Genomic DNA, 26,286 nt, shown 5'->3' with positions numbered 1-26,286 from the left:
CCTTCTAGACGTCGATTCGTGCGTGTAAGGTTGGTTTTGAAGTTCGTTCATACAATTGTAAAGGAATGGAAGAAATCCGAGAGATGTGGTATGGGTGTGTGTGTGTGTGTGGTCCTGTTGAGTTAACAACCAAAAACAATTAAACAACACCCCACAACACCAACTAACATCCAAGGGCAATTTAGTCTTTTCACACCTACGGTACAAATAATTTGGGACGGGCTGTCACAATTGCTCTGTTAGTGTGATGATGTGGCGCCACATGGGTCTCACAAATACAATCATATAACAACATGTGGATTAACTTTAAAAACTATTTTTATATTTAAAACTAAAAATGATATTAGTAAGAAAAAAGGTGTTGAAGGCATGACTGAAATTCTGCCGCTTCCACTTGTGGTAACCGCAGCGTCGCTCAATGTCGGTGATGAGGAGGTCGAAGGGGATAGGGTTGTGGTGGTGGAGTTTAAAAGCAAATGTGAAGTTGGACCGGAGCTTGAGGCAACAACAGCTAAAAAGCCTTTAATTTATTTAATTGTTAAATTTGAGGGTATTTGTGTCTATTTAAGTAAAATTTTGGATATATTTGAATTTTTTTTTTTATAAAAGTGACATTTTTGAAATTAAAATTTAATTTTTGGCTATATTTGATAAATACTTCATATAAAATATAGAAAACTAGATTTTAATTCTTAAATAAGATGAAATTCAGAAAAATGTCTTATACAAGATTAAAAATTGATTTTAGTCCCAAGACTCTATTTAATGCCACCATATGTATTCAATGTCTCTTATTTTTATTTATAATTTTATGAATTTAAATTTTAGGAAAATATTATAAGTTTTAATTCTCATTATAGTAAGCATCTTATATAAGAGAATATTTTTGTAGAGATTTTTCAATGCACTTATTGTAACATCCCACATTGCTCAGGGGAGTGATCCTTAAATGTATATTCATATCCCTACGTAGCACGAGGCCTTTTGGGAGGTCATTGGCTTCGGGTTCCGTAGGAAGTCCGAAGTTAAGCAAGAAGGGGGCTAAAGCAATCCCATGATGGGTGGGTGACCCACTGGGAAGTTGCTCGTAAGTTCCCAAAAACAAAACCATGAGGGAAAGGTAAGCCCAAAATGGACAATATCGTGCTACGGCGGTGGAGTCGGGCATGAGAAGTGATCTACCCCTGGCCGGGATATGACAATTGGTATCAGAGCCTAACCTTGGCCGTGGTGTACCGACGAGGACGTCAGGCCCCTAAGACCATCTCCAATGGTGACCTAAAACCTAAAAATATTTAGCCCAGAAAATTTAGGTTTTAGCCCAGAAACAGCTTTTCTACTCCAACCCTTCTGGCTTAAAATTTTAGCCCCAGATTATCAAAGAATGAATTAAGGCTATTTTTTTTAAATTAACTTTTTTTAAAAAAAAAAAATTTATGTAGACTATCCTAAATTAATTTTATGAACATTTTAACTTAAAAATATTTAAATTCCGATAAATTTTGAAAAATCACTAAATCAATACATGAAAATCAAGATAAACCACATAAACTTAATACCAACGACATTTAATAAACCACATAAACTTAAAAAATAAAAAAGACAATTAATAAACCACATAAACTTAAAAAATAAAAAAAACAAATAATAAACTACATAAACTTAATACAATCGAAAACTCATAAACTACATAAACTTAATAATGATATTCACCATCTTGACTTGGTGATGGACTTGGGTATTTTTTAAAATTATTCTAGCCGTTGGATTTAAATTTGGACTGTTAGATCTTTTTTTTTACCGTTATATTTAATTATATTTGATCTAAGCCGTTGGATTCAATAAATACATAAATATAAAACTAAAAAAAAAAAATTTGAACCTGGACCGTTGGATTAACCAACGGCCCGTTTAAAGTCACCATTGGATTAACCTAACGGCTACTTTTGCTTTGAAAGCTGAGGGAACAGCCCCACGTGGGGCTGTCGGCTGAGTGCAAAAAAAGGCGCGTGCGCGTCTGGCGGAAGGGAAAGTGGGCTTCACAGCCTGCGTTTCACTCACAACAGGTAGGGCCCATAATGACTTTTGGCCTAAAAACGGGCTGGTATTTGACCTTCTTTTAAGTTTTGGGTTTTAGGTTTTATTTAGCACATGGGTTGGAGTGGGTTTTGAGGGGAAAAAAAAAGGGAATTTTAGGTTATAAGCCATTGTTGGAGATGATCTAAGGGGGGTGGATTGTGACATCCCACATCGCCCAGGGGAGTTATCCTTATATTTATATTCTCATCCCTACCTAGTACGAGACCTTTTGGGAGCTCACTGGCTTCGGGTTTCATGGGAACTCCAAAGTTAAGTGAGTAGCGCGCGAGAGCAATCCCATGATGGATGACCCACTGGGAAGTTGCTCGTGAGTTCCCAAAAACAAAACCGTGAAGGAATGGTAAGCCCAAAGAGGACAATATCGTGCTACGGTGGTGGAGCGGGCCCGGGAAGTGATCCGCCCTGGGCCGAGATGTGACAGTTTGGTATCAGAGCCTAACCCTGGTCGTGGTGTGCCGACGAGGACGTCGGGCCCCTAAGGGGGGTGGATTATGACATCCCACATCGCCCAGGGGAGTGATCCTTATATGTATATTCCCATCTCTACCTAGCATGAGACCTTTTGGGAGCTCACTGGCTTCGGGTTCCGTAGGAACTCCGAAGTTAAGCGAGAAAGGGGTTAGAGCAATCCCATGATAAGTGACCCACTGGGAAGTTGCTAATGAGTTCCCAAAAATAAAACCGTGAGAGAATGGTAAGCCCAAAGTGGACAATATCGTGCTACAGTGGTGGAGCGGGCCCGGGAAGTGATCTGTCCCGGGTCGGGATGTGACAATTTGGTATCAGAGCCTAACCCTGGCCACGTGTGTGCCAACGAGGACGTCGGGCCCCTAAGGGGGGTGGATTGTAACATCCCACATCACCTAGAGGAGTGATCCTTAAATGTATATTCATATCCTTACCTAGCACGAGGCATTTTGAGAGCTCATTGGCTTCGGGTTCTGTAGGAACTCTGAAGTTAAGCGAGAAGGGGGCTAGAGCAATCCCATGATGGATGACCCGCTGGAAAGTTGCTCGTGAGTTCCCAAAAACAAAACCATGAGGGAATGGTAAGCCCAAAGCGGACAATATCGTGCTACGGTGGTGGAGCGGACCCGAGAAGTGATCTGTCTCGGGCCAGGATGTGACACTTATGTTTTTACATATTTTCTTATTTGTCACTAATTCATTACAATATATTTAGTAACGAACATTTTGGTACACTGAGTTAGTATAATATGTTTAGGTACATACATTTCGGTACACTAGTTTAGTATAATATATTTAGGTACCGACATTTCGGTACACTAGTTTAGTATCATATAGTTAGATACGGATTTTTCGGTACACTTATGGTTTTACATATTTTCTTATGTGTCATTAATTCACTACAATATATCTCTTCAATAGTGTAACATTCAACTTTTTATGACCAAGTTAAGTCTGCTCACTGTTACATGGTGTTATTAACTCTTTTGCGTTTTATAATATTTATTATTTATTTATTAATACTATATCTTATAATAATATATGTTCTAATAAATTCATATAGTTATGTTTATTAAGTACTAAAATGTTTCTCCAAGCTCACCCAAACCCAAACATGGTTACATAAGTTCGGGTTAGGCTCACTGGATCTAATTCGTGCTCACGGAAACCTTTCCATTTCTTGGTTGCAGGGAGTTGCTGGGCTTTTTCAACAGTGGCAGCAGTGGAAGGCACAAACCAAATAGTGATCGGAGAATTGGTGTCTCTCTCAGAGCAAGAGCTCGTCGACTATGACAGGACTTACAACTCCGGATGCGATGGTGGTCTCATGGACTACGCCTTCGAGTTCATTATCCTAAATGGCTGCATTGACACTGAATCCGACTACCCTTACAAAGCATATGACCAAAAATGCAACGTTGCTCTGGTCAGTCCAAAGTTTTCAATGCGAATCCCCTATTTATACTCTTGTAGGGTAATATTTCATTTTTTCTAACGTCTTGCTTTGTTGCACTATAATTTTGCAGGAGGAAAACACGGTTGTTAGCATCGACGGGTACAAAGATGTTCCGTTCTACGACGAGAACGCTTTGAAGAAAGCCGTTGCACACCAACCCATTAGCGTGGCCATTAAAGCTGGCGGCATGGCCTTACAACTCTACCAGTCGGGTGTTTTGACTGGTGAGTGCAGATCAGCATTGGACCAGGGTGTTGTTGCTGTCGGGTATGGCACTGAAAACAGCATAGACTATTGGTTGGTGAGGAACTCATGGGGAACCAACTGGGGAGAGTGTGGATATTTTAAGATAGAGAGAAATGTTGCAAGCACGTACACAGGCAAGTGTGGCATTGCAATAGAGTCTTCTTACCCAACAAAGAAGGACCAAAAATACCCATCAAGCTCCTTCTCTGCTGAGCAAGACATCAAGATGGTCACAAGTGCTTGAAGTTGAAATGATGGGGGCCTTTTCGTTAATTGCGGTACAAAATGCCCAATGTGTTCGCTTTTGTTGTCTAAGTTTACGAAAATGGATGGGGGCTATTATTGGTATCATAGATTTGGGATGAAATCATTGTTTGTAAATAGATTTAAGGGTAAAATACAAAAAACTACTTCAACTATTGGGGTCACGACAGTTTCATACCTCATCTTTTAAAATTGACAATGTCATACCGTATCTTACGAATTTGTGACAATGTCATACCTCCGTCAATTTTTCTGTTAAGTGCTGACGTGGCAAGAGACTGGGACCACTTTCTATTAAAAAATTAATAAAATATTATTAAAAACTAAAAAAAAAAATTTAATATTTTTTAAATATTAAAATAATAAATAAAAGTAAAATTAAAAATTTAAAAAAAAAAAAAAAAAAAACCCTTAGTTGTCCCTTCCCTCCCCCTCTCTCTCTTCCCCATCTTCATCTTCTTCTACTTAATCTTTAACACACACACACAAAAAAAAAAAAAAAAAAAAAAAATTGAAAACCCATCCCCACCCGCCCCCCAGGAGAAGGAGGAAGAACTGAAAAAGAAGGAGGAAGAAGAGGAGGAAAAAAAATAAATAAATAAATTGGAAAACCCAACCGCACCCGCCCCCCCCAATAGAAGGAGGAAGAACCGAAGAAGAAGAAGGAAGAAGAGGAGGAAAAAAAGAGGAAAAAAAAATAAATAAATAAATTGGAAAACCCAATCGCACCCGCCCCCCCCCCCCCCAATAGAAGGAGGAAGAACCGAAGAAGAAGAAGGAAGAAGAGGAGGAAAAAAAAAAAAAAATTGAAAACCCAACCCCACCCCCACCACCACCCCCCCCCCCCCCAAAAAAAAAAAAAAAAAGAGGAGAAGGAGGAAGAACCGAAGAAGAAGAAGGAGGAAGAAGAGGAGGAGGAAAAAAAAATGGATACTGCAACCCAGAATAAATAAATAAACCCAGAAGAAGAAAGAAGAAGGAGAAGAAGGAGAGGGGAAAGGGGATGCCGCACCCCTAGGGAATTTTTTTTGTTTTGTTTTTTTTATTCTTAATTTTTTTAATATTTAATTATTTTTTAATCCAGCTGGATTAGTGAGTGGTCCCTGTCTCTTGCCACATCAACACTTAACAGAAAAATTGACGGAGGTATGACATTGTCACAAATTCGTAAGATGCGGTATGACATTGTCAATTTTAAAAGATGAAGTATGAAACTGTCGTAACCCCAATAGTTAAGGTAGTTTTTTGTACTTTACCCTAGATTTAAATTATGTTTAAATTGCACCTAGCAAAACTGATAATTTGCGCAATTACATTCTTATTTTAAATCAAAAGTTACTTTTATGTGCACGTTACTTGTTTTACTATTGTTTGCCTACTTTTTATTTTTTTTGTTATTCGTGAATCAAAACACACAAGTAATATGATTGCAAAAACAATTGTTCTAAAATTCAAAACTAAAAGCGAATAAAAATGGCACGATCAACTTAAAAAATCCATCACTAGGATTTAGGAACCTGTATTATTTACAAGAGTAACTTCAGAGAATCAATTGATTAATCAAAATGTGACATATGATTAACGAGAAAATTGTGTTATTAGGTCAATTTGGAGGTTCCTTAATTACTTCACCTTCATATTAAGGTCTATGACTTTTTGGCCCTTGTTAGACGGAATAATAGAATATTGAATCCAATATTTAGTTTAAAAATTAAGGCCTACAATTATATTCCTACATTTATATTCGTTAATTAAAAATAAAACAAAAATGTCAATTTTTTTTATAAAAACAGAAATAATTTTCTTGCTGCATTTGCCAACAATGTGGAAATTGAGAGCCACGATGAATTGATGATGATGGAACAGAGAAGGTAGGCCTGGTTTTGTTTGAGTGTTGGTTCTTCCCACCTTTGCTACCACGTGCAATTAAAGGCTGTAGGACCTTGTTTGCTTCAATTAAAATGCCTATGTATATATGAAATCCTTTGAGAAAATTATAAGTGAATAACTAACTACGAGTTTAGTGGTACTTCTCAAAAATGTATTACGAGTTATCTTGACAATTCATTTTGTATTCGAGTGTTGTGTTATGTCTAAAACAAATTTTTCCATGTCAATCTTCACTTTTTTGAAGTTTTAACGTTAAAAATGTCAAAATATTATTATGTACACTCGTCTATTTTATTTTGATTTGTCATATATATTTGAGTTATAACATGAATGAGAAAATGTGACAAGTAAGTTGGCATAGTTATAATGCTTGCAATTCATAGATGATCATATTGCTAAAGTGATTTTCGAATACAATTTTTCTTCCCAGCTCAATTTTTTTTTAACTTTTAATTGAAGTGGTTGGATTTTGTGAGTTGTTCCAACCACTGTTGAATGTGATTTCAAGAGTTGAACGAGAATGAATACCACATAAAAGAGAACGTTTAACTGATCCATTTCAGATCGACTGAATTGGTGCGGAAGTTGTAACATGGGAAAACCATAGAAAATATAACTTATTTGAATAACTCGGTGACCAACCAATTGTAGAAGTAGGATCTTTGGCAAGCAATAAGCACTTAAATAGTTCAATTTGAGTGTACCGTGTTCTTTCTCATTTCAAGAAAAACGTGCGGGAGGAAAAGGAAACAACAGATGGATCTGAATCGAACCTAAATGGGAATGACATGAAAAGACTTTTTCAATACGTACCAGTAAGGGCGTTACAACGATATACGAGAGGAATGGAGAAAAACTCGTGATTGGTGTGGAGGGGAGGATCTGTTTATGATATAGTTCAGGAAAGAGTCGTCTCATTTCCTTACTTCTTCGTTCTTTCTAATTCATTCACTTCAAGACTGGTTCTGAATGCCTTGTAACATCATCTTCAACTAACATTAAAGGACAAAACGGACATATAAATGCAGAAAAAAAAGGGAATTTTAACAAAACACTCTAGGTACTGTTCACTTTTAACGAAAAATCATATTTTTACCTTTCTCTGGTATTATTCACTACACCTTTATTTATCATTTTTCATTAAAACTAAAATTTTTTTTTAACTTTTCGTTAGTTTTCTCCTTTCTCTAAATCAGTCTATATAGAGTTGTTAACTTTGTGAGATGGCTCCCAAGTTGATATTCTCCAAGTCTTCGAGTTCGACAGGTGCAGTGGGAATTTTTAAACAACTGTGTGACAATGTGATGATGGAACAACATGCATACCCCCACTAGGTTAAAGAGACGCAAGAATAAAACTTTGCACCTAAAAGTCACATTAAAAAGGTTCCACGACAACTGCACCATTGGTCTACATCTATTAAATTATTAAACAACCATCTAATCCACCTTATATCGTGTTGTTAGCAACCACCCCATCATCTTTGAACCCTTGACAGTTGACCCTTTACAAGCAAAATCCAACGGTCCTATGTCACTAAATTTACGTTGCTAGATCAAATCCAACGCTCAAATATGTATCCGCACTAAGTGATGCGCGTATTCAAGAAAAAATTGCTTTGCAATCTCTGCTTTTTATTGCTTGGATTCAAGCAAAAACCAAGCTTAGGACAGCATTTTTGAGGGAAAAAAAGTAATGGTTGCTGTGTTCAACAAGGAGCTCCTGAGCTGGTACCTCATTACAGTCAAACTCCGAGAAACAGTGGAATCCGGAATTGCGAAGACTTCTACTTCCACAAACAGATCAATTGAACTGCCACAGCAACATGTTCACCATCAACAGCAGCAACCATCTGAGCCACTCCAAATTGTGATCCAAAATGGTTGTGAGCAGAAATTTGAAGAGGGACCCAAGTCGCCGGAATCCGAGTGGATGATCAACATCAAAGACAAACTTGATCAGGCCGGCCAGGACGACGCGGCGAGTTCGTGGGCAAAGCACTGCATTTACAAAGTCCCACATTACTTGAGAGAAGGTGATGATAAAGCCATTGTGCCTCAGATTGTGTCCTTGGGGCCTTACCATCACGGCAAGAGGCGTCTTCGCCAAATGGACCGCCACAAATGGCGGTCGCTTCATCGGATGCTGAAGCGGACAAACCAGTGCATAGCGCTGTATCTTAATTCTCTAAAAGAAGTTGAAGAAAAGGCTCGAGCTTGCTATGAAGGGCCAGCTGCAATGGGGCTCAGCAGCAATGAGTTCGTCGAAATGATGGTGCTTGACGGTTGCTTTGTGCTCGAGCTGTTTCGCGGCGTTGGTGAGGGATTTAAGCAACTAGGTTACCCTCGAAATGATCCCATATTTGCAATGCGTGGCACAATGCATTCGATTCAGAGGGACATGATCATGCTTGAGAATCAGCTTCCGCTTTTCATTCTTGATCGGTTATTAGGGCTGCAGTTGGGAGATCCTGAGCAGAAAGGACTTGTAGCTAAGCTAGCACTTCGGTTTTTCGATCCATTGATGCCAACTGACGAGCCATTGACAAAGAGCGATAGGAACAAACTCGAGTCATCACTTGCATACGCAACCACCTTTGATCCGCTGTCTGAACAAGGTGGCCTTCATTGTCTTGACGTGTTCAGGCGAAGTCTATTGCGCACGGGGCTTCAGGCTGTGCCGAGAGTTTGGATCAAGAGATGGTCACACTCGAATCGGGTTGCAGATAAACGGAGGCAGCAGTTGATTCATTGCGTTACGGAGCTACGGGAGGCTGGGATCAAGTTCAAGAAAAGGAAGACGGATAGGTTTTGGGACGTGAAATTCGAGAATGGGATTCTTAAAATTCCCAGGCTCTTGATCCATGATGGTACCAAGTCTCTCTTCCTCAATCTGATTGCGTTCGAGCAGTGTCATCTGGATTGCAGCAATGACATAACATCCTACGTGATCTTCATGGACAACTTGATCAACTCTCCACATGATGTAGGGTACCTCCATTATTGTGGAATAATTGAGCACTGGCTTGGCAGCGACGATGAGGTTGCTGACCTCTTTAACCGCCTCTGTCAAGAGGTGGTTTTCGATATCAACGACAGTTATCTCTCCCGACTGTCAGCGGATGTGAACCGCTACTACGACCACAGGTGGAACGCTTGGCGTGCCAGCTTAAAACACAACTACTTCAGCAATCCCTGGGCCATCCTCTCCTTCATCGCCGCTGTCGTGTTGTTGTTTCTCACTTTCGCACAGACCTTCTATGGAGTCTACGGCTATTACAGGCCGCCGAACTAAGTTCAACATGCCGATGCCTTTCCTCTCTGAGTTTTGGGTTGCAGAGTGAGTGTTTTGTTTTGTGACACAAAATTTCATGTCATATTCTGGTTTCATCCTTTTTTACAAGTCGGCATGCTAAACGTACAAGTTTGTAGATTCTTTGGAAACACATTGTATTTGTACCTAATGCATATAATTTCTATGATCTCGTGATTAAAGCAATCGAGCATGACAACTTTTTTTAACCCAAAGCAACCCTCGATCATCGGCAAAACAACGTCCTCCAAGGTCCCAATCAATGTCATCATAACTACACCAGAAAAGTCTCATTGCAATTCTCGGAATGACAACGCTATTACCGACACAAGCGTTAGGAAAAAACTAGTAAGCTAAACCATTATGCTCGCCATAAGCGAATGACCATACCACAATTACAACATAAACGAATCTTCAATATAATAAGTGCATGAGAAGTATGTTCTTGAAGCATTAGGTGTGTAAATTGAGAATACACTTTTGCCTAACTAAGGTAAGGCCCTTTAAGTTTAAGGGAAGGAATCCTCATTTAAAAATAAAAAAAAAAAGAATTAGTTGTGGCACCTACTTCACATCGAACATATTGCAAGAATGATCTATGTAGTGCAATTTAAAAAATAATCGGCTCGAATCGTTAAAGTTTGATGTGATATGGATCTTACAACTAATCGCTATTATTTTTTTTAGAAAAATGGAATCCCTTCCTTAAAGCTTCCAAAAAGTATTTTACTCTTGGAAGCATGCGAAAGTATATAATGAACCAACGATTAACGAACAACGGCCAGTAATTGAATCTTCCTGCCTGGTAAATGGTAAATGGTAAATGTCAACATTTCATATCTTGGGCAGCTTTCAATTCAACATTTCAATAAAATTTCAAAAGCCTGAAAGGATCTCCGCCTCTATACAGGCCCAAATCCTCCGATTCAAACCTAGACTCCCGGTAAGCCACGTTGCCCACTGTATACGCATATTTACACAATTTGGCACCAAATGTTTTGAATTTGTCATTTCGATTGGTGATAGCCCATGAAATTTTCACATTTGCCATTGTAAAGATGAATCTTGGCACATCTTCCTACGTTTATTTGTGAGGTATGAATCTTACGGTGCACTGTTGTTCATCAAGAACTTGAATGCTACAAATTTAGGTTAAAACCCATGTTTCTGATTGACTGCTTGTTGGTTTTGTATGTTGAAATGTATTATTCTAACCGTTAATCTTCGTTTTCAATTGGGTTTTTGCGATTCAGCTTATATTCCAAGCACGAAATCCTTTTGCCCAAGTTTTGATTCATTTCTTTATGTTGTAATGCAATCACTTCATTTGGTTATTTGTTCCTGTTGATGTGCTGTTGTAGGATCTCCATTGAGTTCTACCTGGGTAGTGTTAGGATCTCCATTGATTTCCCTGAATGGAGTCGAAAGCTACTGACCCGTCAACTCAACCTCCTGCTAAAGATTCTGGGGTTGAAAATGCTACTGCTGCTGCTGCCTCTGGTCAAGATAATAATAGCACTCAATATGCAAAAGCGGTATCTGGGGTTTTTCTGTCATTTACAAAGGGTTTGGTTAACACGTCTCAGAGTGCAGTGAAGGCTGTGCAGGTCAAGGCGCGCCATTTGGTCTCCCAAAACAAACGAAGATACCAGGTACCTTACCAGAATTAAAGAGTGTGCCTCGGTTTTGTTTCTTGATTAATAATGCCGAGCCTTTCACAAATTCAACTACTTTATTTGCATTTCAAATTCTGATAGAATGTGAATGGGGGTAATGGATGTAGATTGCTAGCTTATATCTATTCTCTACAGACAAGAATTTCAACAATATTACATACAGGTGATAGATTGGAATGAGTGTTTAGTCATGCAGTGACTAGGTGATGACAAACTTTTCCTTCATAGTCAACCCATCTTACTATTCAACTAACCATGAGATATATGAAATGAGGCCACTGATACCCAGAGTATATACACCAGACCTGTTTTTTGTGATAATAAGGTACTTGGTGAATAGAAACTTCAATGGCATTGAAAGTCCATTTCTTATTTCCTTGTATTACTTGGTCATGCTGACCTTCCAAACAATTGTGTGAGAAACTCTACTAATCATGTCTTCACATAAACATTCACGAATTATTATGGTGTATGTGCATATGTGTATGATTTCCCCTTTTATTTATTTTCTCAAACTCTTAATTATTGCAGTTAGTTACATTCAGTTCATTTGATTGCAACTGCTTGCATTTTTCTTCCTGTGACTTACTACTACCTTTGTCTTCACCTTCAATAAAATGGTGATTCTTCTACAAAGAATGTTTCCCATGACACTTATTCTGCACTAAATTTGCAGGAGGGAGGTTTTGATTTGGATCTGACATACATTACTGAGAATATAATTGCGATGGGTTTCCCAGCTGGAGATATAAGTTCCGGCCTATTTGGATATGTTGAGGTAATAATCTTACGTGGTTTATGTTTGAAATTCAGTAGGCTAAGTTTGGTTGTATCATTTTTAACGTAACTAAAACATGTGATGCAGGGTTTTTATCGAAATCATATGGAAGAAGTCATCAGCTTTCTTGAAACTACTCACAAGGTGAGAAACGGTTTTCAAATCTGAAGGCATAAATTTTTTACTTTATGGAACATGAAAATCTGTTTACAATTCAGGAAATATATGGTGGGCTTAAGAACATGTTTTTACATTTTTCTAGCTTATCTCCAGTTCCGGTTCTGTTCCTCTTTTATAATTAAAGCTTTGTATTTCGGCCAATAACTAGTTAAAAAGTTTCTGTCAATTTAACATTTGTTTTGCAGGGAAAATATAAAGTGTACAATCTTTGTTCAGAGAGGTTGTATGATGCATCGCGATTTGAGGGGAAGGTGTATTTTTTGTCTTCACTTGCTTTGTGTTGAAAGCTTATTGCTGCTAGGTGAAGTGCTTGGCACTTTTTTATATGCAAAAAAAAAAAAAAAAAAAAAAAAAAGAGAATTCTGTGTCATTGATGGAGCTATTAAAGTTCTTCACTTTAAAATCTTGATTAAATAACAAAATGGCCGTTGATGAAATCATAAGATATTTGTGAATGATGTGATGACTTAATGAGGGCTATCTTGTATGTGTTAATATATTGGGAAAGAAGAAAGTTGAAAGTATAGTCAAATAGATTAAAAAGTTTAACTTTTTCGTTGCTTAATTCTGTTTTTCAGTCATGTTGAATAACAGCTTCTTCTATATTTGGCTTCTCTGAATGTTTTAAGGCTGCAAGTTTCCCATTTGATGATCATAATTGCCCCCCAATCGAACTCATAGAATCTTTCTGTCGAAGTGCTCATTCATGGTTAAAGGAGGGCATCGAAAATGTTGTGGTGGTTCATTGTAAAGCTGGTATGGCAAGGACAGGAGTAATGATTTGTAGCCTTCTCTTATTTCTTAAGGTAAGATCAATAATCAGCACCTTAAGACCTGGGGTTGTATGGTGGAAATGTTGGTGGTTCTTTTGGTTTTATATTTCTTGCACTAATGACTATAACTTTTTCTTGTTTGTTTTTCCATGTATCTGCAGTTCTTCCCTACGGCTGAGGAGGCCATGAATTACTATAACCATAAAAGGTGTATAGATGGAAAAGCTCTGGTTCTCCCAAGTCAGATTGTGAGTCAGTTAAATTTTTGGATTTCCCGTTTAAGCTTGATGTTCCTTATCTATCTACATCATTTTGATTAACAATTTTTTGTATGATTTTCCCAGAGATACGTCAAATACTTTGAGCATATCTTAAAGCACTTCAATGGAGAAACTCCTCCAGCTCGAAGGTACACGTCTGATACACTTCTCCAAAATGTAGCAGTCTGACCTTTCACTTGTATATATGTATCTAATAATGAGGACCTAGTTTGAGGAATTAAGTTGAAGATTTGAGCTATTGAATAAGATATAAGTGATTAAGGTGCACAGTGGGTGAGATGCATTTAAATCGTCCATATCTAAAGTTCTGAAAATAGATTGCCTGCCTCTGTGTGTGTCTGTTTGTCTACATGTGTGTCCGTAAGACTCCATTTTATAAGGTACTAAAGTTGCGATATTTTAGGTGCATGCTCAGGGGATTTCGGCTTCACAATTGCCCTTATTGGATTAGGCCCTCCATTACAATCTCGGATCATAAAGGTAAAGCTTTGACACTATCATCCTTGCAATATTCTGTGATGTTTTGAACCATTACACTTTTTATGATAGATAATTAATAACAGAATATAAGTTGGTGTACTGTTCTTGATTCCCAAGTGGCATTTTTGTTTATAAATAGTGATCCTTTTTCTAATATTGTTCACTTCCTGAACTAGTTACTTGTCGAACCTTGAGTTTGTTTGGGTAGAAACGAGCACTTGTGATTAGGGAATCTAGTACTGGGTTACAGATAATGCTTCACAGAGTTGCCGTTGAGTACTAGGACAATACTTGAAGTTGTGATGATAATACAGTTTCATACCGATCGATATGATTCATTGTGTCAATGTTCTTGCATGTGCGTATTTTTAGAGCCGTGCATACATGTCCATTCCTAAAAATGCCTTCACTCTTTCCACGTTCAGAAGCTGTTTTATGTCACTTATCAAGATGTTTATCCCAATGCACAGGAATTTTGTTCTCATCAAGGAAGCATCCAAAAACGAAAGATCTAATGGTAAGCGCTTGCCAAAGTAAAACAGTTTCATACTAATTATATTTATTATATACACATGTAGAAATCCATTGAATTTCTAATTTAAGCCCACCAACTCATTCTTTTAGCCAGAAGATTTTTGGATCAATGCACGGAAGAAAGGGTTTGTGGTTTTCGCTCTTCCAGGGGAACCTGGTCTGGCTGAGTTAGTGGGGGATTTCAAAATCCAATTCCAAGATAGCCATGGAGATTTCTATTGGTATGTACATCGGTTCCCCTATCTTACTCTTGTTTATGTTATGATGTAACTTTCCTTCACTAATTTAATGACGAATGTTGATTCTGTCATGCATTTGTTTCACGGAACCTGCTCCGTAATATTGCTATTTTCCTACCCAAAATTTTACTTTCAGCAATTGCGGTACAAGAAATAGGAAAATTATTCCATGCTACAAAGCCTTAAATGCAATGAGCATTGGATGGCCTGGATTGGTTTGAATTATTGCTTTTATTGTAGTCCCATGAATCCAGGCCATCCAATGCTCATAGCATTTAGTGCTATGTAGCAAGAGACTAGACTGCCAGATTGAATGATTGAATTCCTTTATATTCTTACCCCTTTTTCAGCTGGTTAAATACAATGACGGAAAACAGAAAAATCCTAACTGCAGATGACCTCGATGGTTATGAGAAGGTAAATGGTTTGACTCTAATTACTTATGAATATGATATACGTCAAATGTTTGATCATCTCTCTGTTTCTCTATCCTACATTTCTATTTCTTCGCGGTGCTTGCTTGTGAAACACCGTTGGTTGTCATTTGCAGAGAAAATTACCTTGTCCCGGATTCCAGGTTGAAGTTGTGATGATAGACTATGATGGTATTACTTTACCTACAAAAGCTAAAGCAGATTCTTCCGGTAGAACACCTGAGGGTAGCGCAAGTGATGCCAATGCTTCAAGCCATGGTGTTGCTGGAAATCCCAACCAAAGTAAAATCTCTCAGCGTGAAGATGGTGATGATGTATTTTCGGATAGTGATGGAGATGAGACCGAGGATAAAATGAGCAGGCAAGCAGAAGCGAATTCTATAGCTGGACTTTCTGCATCTAATCATCCATCTAACACCAGAAGTGTGGATAGCCCGCGGAGTAATTCCAGAAAACCAACTACCGACGGGGCCGGAAAATCTCACCCGGGCCACTCCCGCAAGTTGAGCTCATCTGGGGGAGATGATATTAGGGCAATGGCCGCGGATGCTTCAGTTTTCTCTTTTGGGGATGACGATTTAGATAGCGAATGAAGCAGTTGAGTTTTGCTTGAAATTGTACAAGAAACACCAGTGTATTCACTATTCCAAACAATAGATAACGCAGAGTTCCGGGACGAACATAGGAATCAGATATTGGTTGATTGACCTCATTGTTTTCAATAGAGCTATCAGAGATTCAAATGGTGATTGAAAAGGCGTTATCCCGTCATTTTTCTCAATCGTTTAACGATAAAAAAGAATCGAATATTGTATCACCACTAACAGTTGCATATAAATATTACATTGCACATTAAAAATCTGTATCATTGGGAAAAAGAAATCCCACCAGTCAAAATTGATCAGCAGCAAAACTGATGTACTTCTCGACGGGAGCCACGGGGAAGCCATAATTTCCGAGAATGAGGCCTTCAACCTTTCCTTCGCGAGGCCTAATGTTATCTGTCCATCACATTCAAAGAGCTATAAGCTATTCCAACGCGGTGAGCACTGACATGCCTTCCAGAGCTGAGATAATTCTCGGGGCCATACTAAAGTCTACTTCCCTTTTTCTTGCCCCCTTGGAGTTTGGAAACAATCTTATTCAGCGTAGAAATTTCAAACTCTTTATTTTGGAGTTGCTGCTTCAGTCCTTCGATCTCTTTTAATTGATCAGAACACTTCTCTGTGGCCTTCTGCTGTTCTTGCTTCAACCTTTCCATCTCTTTAAGGTGATCGCAGCACTGATTTAGCTCTGTCCCCGTCTTGTCTTCTATTTTTTGACCTGTCTTTTGTTTCTTATGTACCCCTGAGTTCTCTTCAACTTCTAAAGCTCTCTTAGATGAGACTAGGGCAGAGGAATCAATGTTTGCCATTTTACGAACGAATAAATCAGCAGTTACACCAGTGCTGAGCTTAAATGCAATAAGTTTCTGGGGCCGTCCACATGAGTCCTATAATAACATAGATTAACAACGTTATGTTTCTTTATAACCAAACAAATCCAAGTGCCTTGTAGACTACAAAAATACCTTGTAATGAAAATTAACCTCATCACATGAAAGCACACAAATGAAAATCAAAGGGTATAAAAATATACTCATGTGAAAAGAACGGCACGTACAAACTAAGATACCGTATATATGTGTTCAACATTGTTAATGGTATAAAGAAATATCTGTCATATGTACCTTCTCCTGGCTGCCTTGGACTTTTTCATATGCCTGATGTGCTTCTTGTGGACTCGTAAAGATAGCAAAGGCAGAATATTTATCTCCTTGCGCTTTCACAGATGGTTGCTGGAAATGTTTTAACTATATTAACTTCACAGTAACAAGCAGGGAAGAAAGTGGGAAGGGGGGAGAGAAAAATATGAGACCGAGACTATTTTACCCAAAATGAAAGCCCAACCTCAGTATCTATGATATGATGTGTGAAGGTCTTTCGGAAGTAAAACCATAACATTATACCTCTAAAGCACACAGAACATGTATTCTATTAAAAAAAAAAAAAATTAAACAATTAAGGGATATATATTGAACCTTGACTTGTATCGTATAGTTCCCGGGAATGACATTGTGCAGTTCTTCACTGGGCACTGTTATTGGTATCCTGTGGAGAAGTAGCCTTGCCATATTAACTTCCCGTACCTACAATTGAAAGAGTTATTAAGACAATGATGATGTACCTGGAATCCTGTCTTGAAGTTTAAAAAATGATGAAAAACTAAAAACTCACATCCTCCTGAGCTGGGGGAGCAATAAAGCCAACTTCGCCCTTTATCTTAGCAAGAACAAGTTTCATTGCAGCACGAGCATCATCTAGACAATTGTGTGGAGAACCTTGCTTCCGGACTTCAGAACCCAATACAGACTGGAAAAGATAATATGGAAATATAAGTCAACTATCTCAAAAAATTCCAACCCATGATTTCTTTGCTTTCATTCTTGTGATTTATGCAATGCCAAAAAACAAATAACAATATGCAGACCACCATCCTAAATTGCCTAAGTTAATAAATAATTGCCCACATTGCAACAATCAAGAACTTAAAGGTCAAAAAATTCCAAGTCATTCCTAATTAAAATGGACAAAAAAAAACTGACACTGAATTGCAGAATCATGCAATAGACTAATTACCAGATTCCAGAGCAAGAGGTATGTGAAAATTCGACTGATATATAACAGCGATAAACCAGCTTCTTATAACTTACCTTACACAAATTATTTAAGGAAGGTTTTCTATGGATAGGGCCATCAGAGTATTGGAAGATATATGCAGTATCAATCACTCTGACATGTTCCAACTTCAATGCTGTGAGCAAAAAAAGAGCAATATTAAGAACAATGAACAATACAACAGAAATAAAAAAAGAAAGACAACGCCATACTTAAATTGCAGAAACTGAAAAGGATAACAAGAAGATACAATGAGTTGTTTGAGACATCAAAAAGGCCCAAACATCTACTTATAGAACAACAGAACTTACCTTGCAGGTCATTGCATAAGCTATGCCCCACTAAAATAGTACCATCTGACAACAACTTCTTCAAGCGTTTCTACAATTTAAACCAACAAGTCAGGAAAAAAGAGTCGTGCATAATCCCTTGAAATCAGATTGAAAAAAATCCCCTTGAAACGTATAAATAACCTTAATACCTGTATATCCTTCAATGTGCATGTAACTCCATCCAAATCGGCTACTTGAACTCCTGTAATCTCAGATCTGTAGTCAGCAACTTCTTTGCAAGGGTTTACAAATTCATTCAGTTTGACCTGAAAAGCCAAAGTCCAAATTCATACGGTTATAGAAGGGGGAGTTCAAAAAGGTCTAGGCACTAATCAGATAACTAGTCTAAGTTGTAGAGCAGCTATACCTGTAAATCTGCATCCACAACGCACACCTTTACTAAAGCTTCAGAGCCATCTTCACATAGAACCATCTCACAATCAACAGCAACCATTGCACTTGAGGTCATCACCTTAGACTTTTTACCTAGCTTTGTAGCTACCCAATCCTGCTTCGCCATTTATACAAGTTAACAGGGAAACAAACCATGTGACCAGGTAAAACTTACAGCCATTTGAAAAGCTATGATTTCAACAGCATATCGCTTATAATTTAGTCAAAGTAGAAATCCCAAAAGTTTTTGTAATCAGTTTTACAAAATCAGGGCCATGAAAAGTATGATAGCTACATATAAATGGAAATAAAATTCTATTGCTATTTGCCATTCAGTGTACAGCGACAAACAGTTTGCTAAACAAAATATCACAAGTTATCCTTTTCCAACCAGAAAAGATAAAGGTGGACAAACAACACCGTAAAATACCTTAACCTTAAAATGGATCATAGGCAAGTAGGAAAATGCATATCCTGTATATGTAATAAAGAAATCTGAAGCAATGCAGAAAGCAAGAAGCAATTTCACCACAAGGATTCATATGGATGTTAAGACATTCACAATTAATGCAACTTTAAAACAAAAATGCAAGCAGAGATACTGCCAGATAACCTGATCATTTGATACGAACGAGTAATCCAATGGATATTGTGGGTGTTCCAGAGTTGCACGGACAAGCTTCTGCATGGCCACCATCATAACAAAATTAATACTAACAAATTGTGCATATTGAGAATAAAAAGGCAATTAACAACTAGGAAAGCCTGCCCCTTTAAATTACAGGCCCATCCAAACCAATAACTGAACTGCAACAAAAAAAACATACCTGCTCTGGGGATTCATTTTCCGGAAAATTCTTTAACAATTGCTCAACAGCTTGGCGATTTGTATGGCATTGGACAACTTTAGCCAAAACCTGAAAACACGAAAGGGAAGACAATAATCATTGGAGCTAAACAACTGTTCTATCAAATTAACATACAAACTGGACACAGCTGATTACCATCAAATCATCCTCATTGTTCAATGTCTTTAAAAATGCAGTCAACACGTCATTAGACCGCCTCCCGGGATCACTCAAGCTAGCCCCAAACTTCTTATCATAACTACTTAAAAACTGCTTCCAGTCTCCTTTATCACCCTTCATTCCTCTCTTTTGGGCCAATTTCACAATTTCCACAAGAACCTATCGACCACAAATTTCAGAAAAATCAACAAAATTCACAAAAAACAAAAGCATCCAACTTTTCCCACAATTAACCCAAAAAAGTTACAACCCAATAATGCTTAAACTTAAAATTTGTTAATTTGTTAGCTTAATTTGCCTTTTAATCAGCTTTATCGGCATCCCAGAAAGTAGAACAGGCGAATTATTCGAATTGAGTAATATAAAATGCAAGGTGAAAACTCAGCTGAGAGACTAAAAGTATGAAGCTGTGATATAGAGAGACAAGGAACCTTTTTCTCTGCGGTGGCGAATAAATCATCCATTGGAGGCATTTTCCGGTGACGACCAAATTCAAGGCGGAGAGCAACGGCGCAAAGTTCGTGTGGCGGGCGGCTGGTGAAAAAAACAAAGGGTAGTGGGAGGGTTTTTAGTTTTTCGTATATAGGGTTTAGCCTATGTTCCAAAGAAGGATCCTCACCTCAAGGGTGTTTTTGATATTTTCAGGTGTTCGTGGAGAGTGGCTTACGCCTGACAATGGAGTTCGTTTTTGACAAAAATCAAATTAAATATCTCTCACTAGCAAGTAAAACAGAACATGGGACTTCTTTTTTTTTTTTACAAGAATTCAACCGAATATCTCTCACTTACAAGTAAAAATGAATATCACTAGACCGTAGAATTAGGTGGTCATTTATTAATTTATTGGCTCCATTAAGCTATCTAATCTCATTTTACCTTTAAAAACTAGTATTGTCTTGCTCTTTAAAATTGTTATTTTAGTATCATTAGTCTCAGTTGACTTTGTTTTCCTCAATTCCGTCAAATAAACATTAACTTAAAGGTTAGTATGAACATTTTTTTTTTTATGAACAAACAATAGTATCTACACTAAGAGGGTGGGAGAGTGGGCTAAGTCTTACAATGAGCTTAACATAATAATATGGTTCAACTTCATCTTTAGCACAGATCGAACCTAAGATCTTTCACTTACAAATGAAGATGAAACCATTAGACTGTATTATTAATTGACAGTATGAACACTTCTTTTTACACAACTATTTGTCCCAACTTGCCTACTAAAACAATCCCAACTCCATTTTTTATTACTCTAATTCAAACTCCGCATGGATTAGTTTTTTTTGCAGATTTGTGCAGAAATGTAGTTGCAACCATTGGATTCAATGAGTGACTTGGATTACATTTTGAAACACGACCAATTATTTCTTTTGCTAATGGATGCAGCTACAACTCCATAGCAATTCGCAAGAGAGACGAACGTGGGTTTTAATTAGAGTTGTAAAAATAGAATTAGGATTGTTCTAGAGGCCATGTTTAAGGCAAAGAGTTGTGTCAAATATAGAATGTTCATACTACCCTTTAATTTAACATTTATTTGACGAAATACATAATATAGGGTGAATGTGAATTTAAACTAAATGAGACGAAATAGCAATTTCAGGAGGACAAAGTGAGACAAAACTAATTTTAAAAAGTAAAATGAGACTAAATGACAGTTTAATAGGGAAAATCAATTGACTAGCATTTTTTTTTTAATTATTATTTTATGGTTGACAATGGCCCGAAAGAATACAAAATTACGTTAGAATGCTATGAGCCAAGATGCAAGCCACTCTTAAGGGCCAACTAGATTTTGTTGTGTTTAAAAAAAATTGTGTCTGTTGTGCTTTAATAATAATCAGATATAAATGAAGTAGATGAGTATTTGATAAACTGTATTTTTAAAAGTATTGTAAGTATGAAAAGTAGTGTAAAAGGGTTTGGTAAATTTCAATGTAAAAATGATAAAATTGTATATAATGACAAAAATAGACATGGTAGTGCGTGGCGACGACAACAGAGGTGGGGGAAGTGATGGTGATGGTAGCGACAATGGTCATGGGTATGAAGGTGGTGTCAATAGTGGGTTGGTGGTTGGGATGCAAAGGTAACAATGATCATAGGGGTAGCGGTAGCAACTATGGTTGGGGGTTGTGGTGGCAGTGGTGTCTGTTGTGGCAGCAGTGGTGGCAATGGTGGCGGTGGTGGTGGTGGTAGCAATTGTGGTTGTGGTGGAAGTTGTGGAACCAATGATTGTGGCGGAGGTGATGGCGGCGGCAAAATTTTACGAGACTAATTTATACAAATAAATCAGGATAATTCATAACTTAACATCTTAAAAGATGATTACCAACTTTAAAAAATATAGCTAAATCTGAAGCTAGTTTTTTTTTTTTTTTTTTTCAAATAAAAAACAATAGAAACTCACTTTAGTACTTTTGTTCCATGGGCCTAATGAGGTTTATTTTTGTAAATTTCCTAAAAACTAATGTTACTATGAAACACTTTAGGGTACGTTTACATACATGAAATCAAAACAAGAAGTAATCAAAGTGAGCATGATATGGAAAGACCTACCGATTAAAGTGTTCACTAACAGTTAGGAATCACAAAGAAAATTAAGTTAAATCCCAACAAAGTGTTTACTAACGGAATAAAAACTAGTTTGATTACTAAATTACTCTTAGAGCATGTCTACTTACAAAATATATGAATTCAAATTATATTAATTCTTGAGTTCTATGTAGAATTCAAATCATATTAATTCTTGAGTTCTATGTATTTACTACAATATAAAAAAATGAATCATTTCACCACATAACTTTTCCATACGTCTACGGGAATCGGAAAAGAGTAAATTTTCTTTTAAAAATCCATAATCAAATACCTGTAAGCGTGACCTTCAAAATCATATTGTGGTGTGGGTGCAAACGACTGTCTACCGCCGTATTAACATACTTCATATGGAACATAAGCGCAATTAGTGCTGCATAATCAGCTGATTTGACTAATCTATACGCGTCGCCGATTACCTATTAGTACTACTATTCAGAGGAACATGTCAACCCGATGGCAACAAACGCGTACAGATTAGTCAAAGCAAAACAAATATTCTCGTCGCCCAAAGCAATACTACTGCTGCCAATTCAAAAGCATTAACCATGTGCTTAATTAAAATGTTTCAAGAAATTCATAATTAAGAGTATTTGAAAGCACTTTTAGAATGATTAAAAGCGCTTTTAATGAACCCTTGAACGGATGGCCTCCCGATTAAACAATATCAGTCAGATTACAAAAGTTAAATGCAGCATCAATTCAAGTACATTCACCAACGTTTCCACACAGAAGAGTAAATACAAACACAAGCAGTTTCGAATTCTGTTCGAATGGTTAGAACCTTCGGCATATTGGGAAAGCAATTGCACGAAACATCGCCACATTAGGCTGAGCACTATTACTTGCATTGTACGCGAGACATAACTAGATTGAGCTCAGATTAAACCGAACAGGCATCCTAAACTTAATCAAAACGAATGTGGTTTCGAATTCTCGCATAAATGTTGATATCATGGAAAGAGTAAACAAGTTATGTAACGAACAAATTACCAAAAAATTCAAAAGGACATCACGAAAAGGCCCAAAACAGGCCATGAATACAGAAGAATGTTCATTTGACGAATACACGGTAAACAACGTACCAAAGTGAGCTGAGGCCCCGACGGCAACTTTTGCAGCCCACAAAAACTTCACCTACAAGTTTGCACTGGAACTACTCTGACTAACCGACCACCTTCTGAATGTGCATGGAACAAAACTCCTACCTGAAAAAAAACCAAACTTTGTTCTAAACAATGCCATTGGAGTATTGCTACTTGCTGGAGCAATGGCAACCGCTACATGATCAACCGGAAACTCCACAGCGCTTTGTACAGCTCCACCTGCATAGCCACTAGCATCCATTGATCCAATCTCACCAGCATCCCAATTCACAGTCAATGATCCTCTTCGTTCCCTCAACCACTCCGCCACCTCGCCACTCACTCCTCTGCACTTCTTGACCTTAATCTTGGCCAAACTGGGACAACCCCAAGCAAGCATTTCGAGCCCGGCATCGGAAATTGGGCACCCCTTAATACACAGTTTCTTCAACGCCACACATTTCGCAGCAATGCAAGCGAACTCTGCATCTCCAAATGTTCCGCTACCGCAGAGCGCCAACCTCTCCAATTTTTGGCAATTGGAGGCAATTGCAGTTAGACTCGAAGAGGTAGGATTCACACCAATCAGAACAAGCTCCTGTATGTTTGGGCACTCTTTGGCTATGGCAATCAAACCTTCGTCCCCAATCCTATTCGTCCTCCATCCATCAATGTGAAGCTTCCTCAGCATCTTGCAGTTTTCGGCAACACAGATAAGCCCGAAATTTGAACACTCAGGAGCCTTAACAATGTGCAAAATCTCCAAATTCGAGCATTTCGAAATTGCCGAAAGCCCCAAATCGGTCACCTGCAACCTCTCCAGGTGAACTTCAATCAAACTCCGGTTTCCATTTTCAAGCTTTTCCAGAACCGTATCCCAATCCCCCAAACAGCGGATTAGCTTCAGGGTCTTGAGATTCTTGGAGCCGACGATAAGCGGCCCGAAGCACTGTCCGTTCAGTATCTCCCTCAAGGTTATCGATTTCAGCGACGACGACGCAATTTTGTCGCCGATCGGCTCCGAGCCGTCGTGGACACCGCGGAGCCGCTTCACGGAGAGCTCCTCGAGCGCCGGGCAGTGCTCGAAGACGGCGTTCATGGCTTTGGCGCCGAACAGGCAGGAGCCGCAGGAGAGCTTCTTCAGGCCCTTACAGTTTTGCGCGAACGCGGTCATTCCGAGGTCGGTGATTTCCCGGCAGGAGCGGAGCTTGAGGCGCGTGAGGTTTCTGCAGCGAATCGAGATCAGGACCAAAGCGTCGTCGTCCAGGCTAATCGATTTGCGATCGCATCGAAGAGCGAGCTTCGTGACCGAGTCGAAGCGGGCGAAGAGAGCAGGCAGGAAAGGGAGAAGCCCGGCCTGGGCGTTGAAAGAGAGGCGGTGCCGGCTTTGGCCGTCGACTCTCAGCCACCGGTGGCAGACGAGCGAGCTTCGTTTCCGGTCTCCGGCACCGAGGAAGTGAAAAATACTCGCCAACAACTCGTCCGGAAGATCGGAGGTGTAGTCACGGCCCTGGGTGACTTCCCCGTGAAACTCGGAGTCTTCGTCGTTCAAGGATGAAACAATCGCCACCGGGTTGAAGCTGAAACGGCGGCTCGTTGATATTTCTCTTGGACTGTGCTCCGCCGGAGACTCAGGAAACGAATAGGACTGTCCCATGGCGCAGCTGCGAGTGAACTGAACGCGCCGCCAGAAGGTGAGAGAGAGGGAGAGGGAGAGAGGGAGAGGGAGAGAGGGGGGGGAGAGAGAGAGGAAGGGGGGGGGGGGGGGGGGGTGTGGAGATGGTGGTTGGTTTTCTCAAAGTTATCTGAAAAAGTGAATTTGTGTGTGTGTGAGTTCTTCTTGTGAGCATATAAAATAACTCTCTGAGAAATAGGCGCGTAGACAGTGGGCGACGGCGTTGAGTGTGTTTTATGTGACCCGTCAAATGCGATGCTCCGTGGCGTCCTCGCAATCTACACGGGCCACGGCCGACCATCGTTATTCAACCTTGGCCGTCAGATACGCGCCTATTTTATTGTTTTTACTTTCAATTTTTTACGGTCAAATTTAGATTTGTCGCCTGAACATTATGGATTATTGCAACTTGGTCCTTCATTGTTTTTCCTTCCCAAGTGTGCTTAACAAGGGTCTACCCCGTAGATTGGCTTCGTTATAACAGTTTACAAAGTTAATGACGGATGAAATTCAGTTTGATCGATTTTTTGGACAGAACAAGCCATTATATGATCTATGTCGTTAAAGAAACATCTCATATAGAGCAAGAACAATTGCAATACATGTAGAACTAATCGAGATTAGGACTCCACGTTAGAGTATTTTTGCAAACAATGGTATTGAAAGCATTACTTAGATTGCGACACATGTAGATAAATAATTTAAATCATATTGTCTAGTCCTGTCAGTTTTCGTCAATTTTCTTAACATGATCATGATTTTTTATTGATTATGTCACGTTTATTGTAGATATACAATTTACAATAAACCAGATGGAAAAATTCAACTAAGATGATTTTGAAAGCACCAAAATGAAGAAAACCCAAATATTTAAAGGGCGAATTTTGCAATTAACCATTTCTGTTAAAATTTTCAAGTACACAGCTTTAGCCTAGTTGTGCGTGGAATTATTAAGCATGTGGATTATTATTAGGATTATGTGATTCAGTGATTGTGTTTTTTGATACCCCACATCGTGCTTTCTTGTTACTTTTCCTTCTTTTGGGTCAGTAGTCGGTTGTTCGACTTCGTCTTCTGATTTGCCGTCCGAATTTGTATGCTACTTTTGATTTATGTGATTTTCAGAATATTAGTAAACAAGTTTATGTACTCCTTGACTAGGACTTGGTCTACAATTAACCCCAGCTTTAATTTAGATTTGTTGTCACAACTTACTGTAGTCTATTTTAAAGGGGAGAGAGGGAGAGGTGCGATACAAAAAGAAGAAGGAAAAAACAAAACAAAAAAGAGGCTTAAGAAATTTCGTGATCAATTTGTTTTTTGATGTATCTCGTGATGAATATTTAAGGTAAA

General features: G+C 38.5%; 4 protein-coding genes and 1 pseudogene across 6 annotated transcripts; 3 read left to right on the top strand and 2 right to left on the bottom strand.

Annotated features, from left to right (window-relative positions):
- The first annotated feature begins 369 nt into the window (after positions 1–369).
- On the top strand, positions 370–4,514 carry LOC137748759 (cysteine proteinase COT44 pseudogene; annotated as a pseudogene).
- Positions 4,515–7,997: 3,483 nt separating this feature from the next.
- Positions 7,998–9,922, top strand: LOC137748980 (transmembrane protein, putative (DUF247)). Its single transcript, XM_068489161.2, has one exon. The coding sequence runs from the start codon at positions 8,120–8,122 to the stop codon at positions 9,716–9,718; it is 1,599 nt and encodes a 532-aa protein (XP_068345262.2). The 5' UTR covers positions 7,998–8,119; the 3' UTR covers positions 9,719–9,922.
- Positions 9,923–10,379: 457 nt separating this feature from the next.
- LOC137748188 (phosphatidylinositol 3,4,5-trisphosphate 3-phosphatase and protein-tyrosine-phosphatase PTEN2A) lies at positions 10,380–15,867 on the top strand. 3 transcript variants are annotated; one of them, XM_068488292.2, is made up of 13 exons: positions 10,380–10,679; positions 11,098–11,388; positions 12,089–12,190; positions 12,278–12,334; positions 12,556–12,621; positions 13,000–13,176; positions 13,305–13,391; positions 13,488–13,552; positions 13,828–13,904; positions 14,375–14,421; positions 14,529–14,659; positions 15,028–15,094; positions 15,228–15,867. In XM_068488292.2, exons 2-13 carry the CDS (start codon positions 11,152–11,154, stop codon positions 15,702–15,704), a joined length of 1,590 nt encoding a protein of 529 aa, XP_068344393.2. In that variant the 5' UTR covers positions 10,380–10,679; positions 11,098–11,151; the 3' UTR covers positions 15,705–15,867. The 3 variants fall into 3 exon arrangements, with proteins under 3 accessions (XP_068344393.2, XP_088541324.1, XP_088541322.1); XM_088685196.1 differs by having other exon boundaries at positions 10,604–10,831; XM_088685198.1 differs by lacking the exon at positions 12,556–12,621 and having other exon boundaries at positions 10,540–10,679.
- On the bottom strand, positions 15,855–20,258 carry LOC137748189 (small RNA degrading nuclease 1). The gene is made up of 12 exons (XM_068488293.2): positions 20,013–20,258; positions 19,558–19,740; positions 19,381–19,470; positions 19,167–19,235; positions 18,528–18,668; positions 18,310–18,426; positions 18,140–18,209; positions 17,864–17,964; positions 17,388–17,522; positions 17,192–17,299; positions 16,841–16,948; positions 15,855–16,603 (listed from the first exon to the last, which is right to left on the bottom strand). The coding sequence occupies exons 1-12, from the start codon at positions 20,052–20,054 to the stop codon at positions 16,202–16,204; spliced, it is 1,566 nt and encodes a 521-aa protein (XP_068344394.2). The 5' UTR covers positions 20,055–20,258; the 3' UTR covers positions 15,855–16,201.
- A 2,822-nt stretch (positions 20,259–23,080) lies between these two features.
- Positions 23,081–25,236, bottom strand: SKIP2 (SKP1/ASK1-interacting protein 2). Its single transcript, XM_068487198.2, has one exon. The coding sequence runs from the start codon at positions 24,913–24,915 to the stop codon at positions 23,311–23,313; it is 1,605 nt and encodes a 534-aa protein (XP_068343299.2). The 5' UTR covers positions 24,916–25,236; the 3' UTR covers positions 23,081–23,310.
- Between the last annotated feature and the right edge of the window lie 1,050 nt (positions 25,237–26,286).

This window comes from Pyrus communis, chromosome 2, assembly GCF_041283825.1.
Source record: "Pyrus communis isolate YQ-2024b chromosome 2, ASM4128382v1, whole genome shotgun sequence".
Classification (NCBI taxonomy): Eukaryota; Viridiplantae; Streptophyta; class Magnoliopsida; order Rosales; family Rosaceae; genus Pyrus; species Pyrus communis.
Note: the sequence above shows the minus strand (reverse complement) of the source record. Positions and strands in the feature narration are given on the sequence as shown.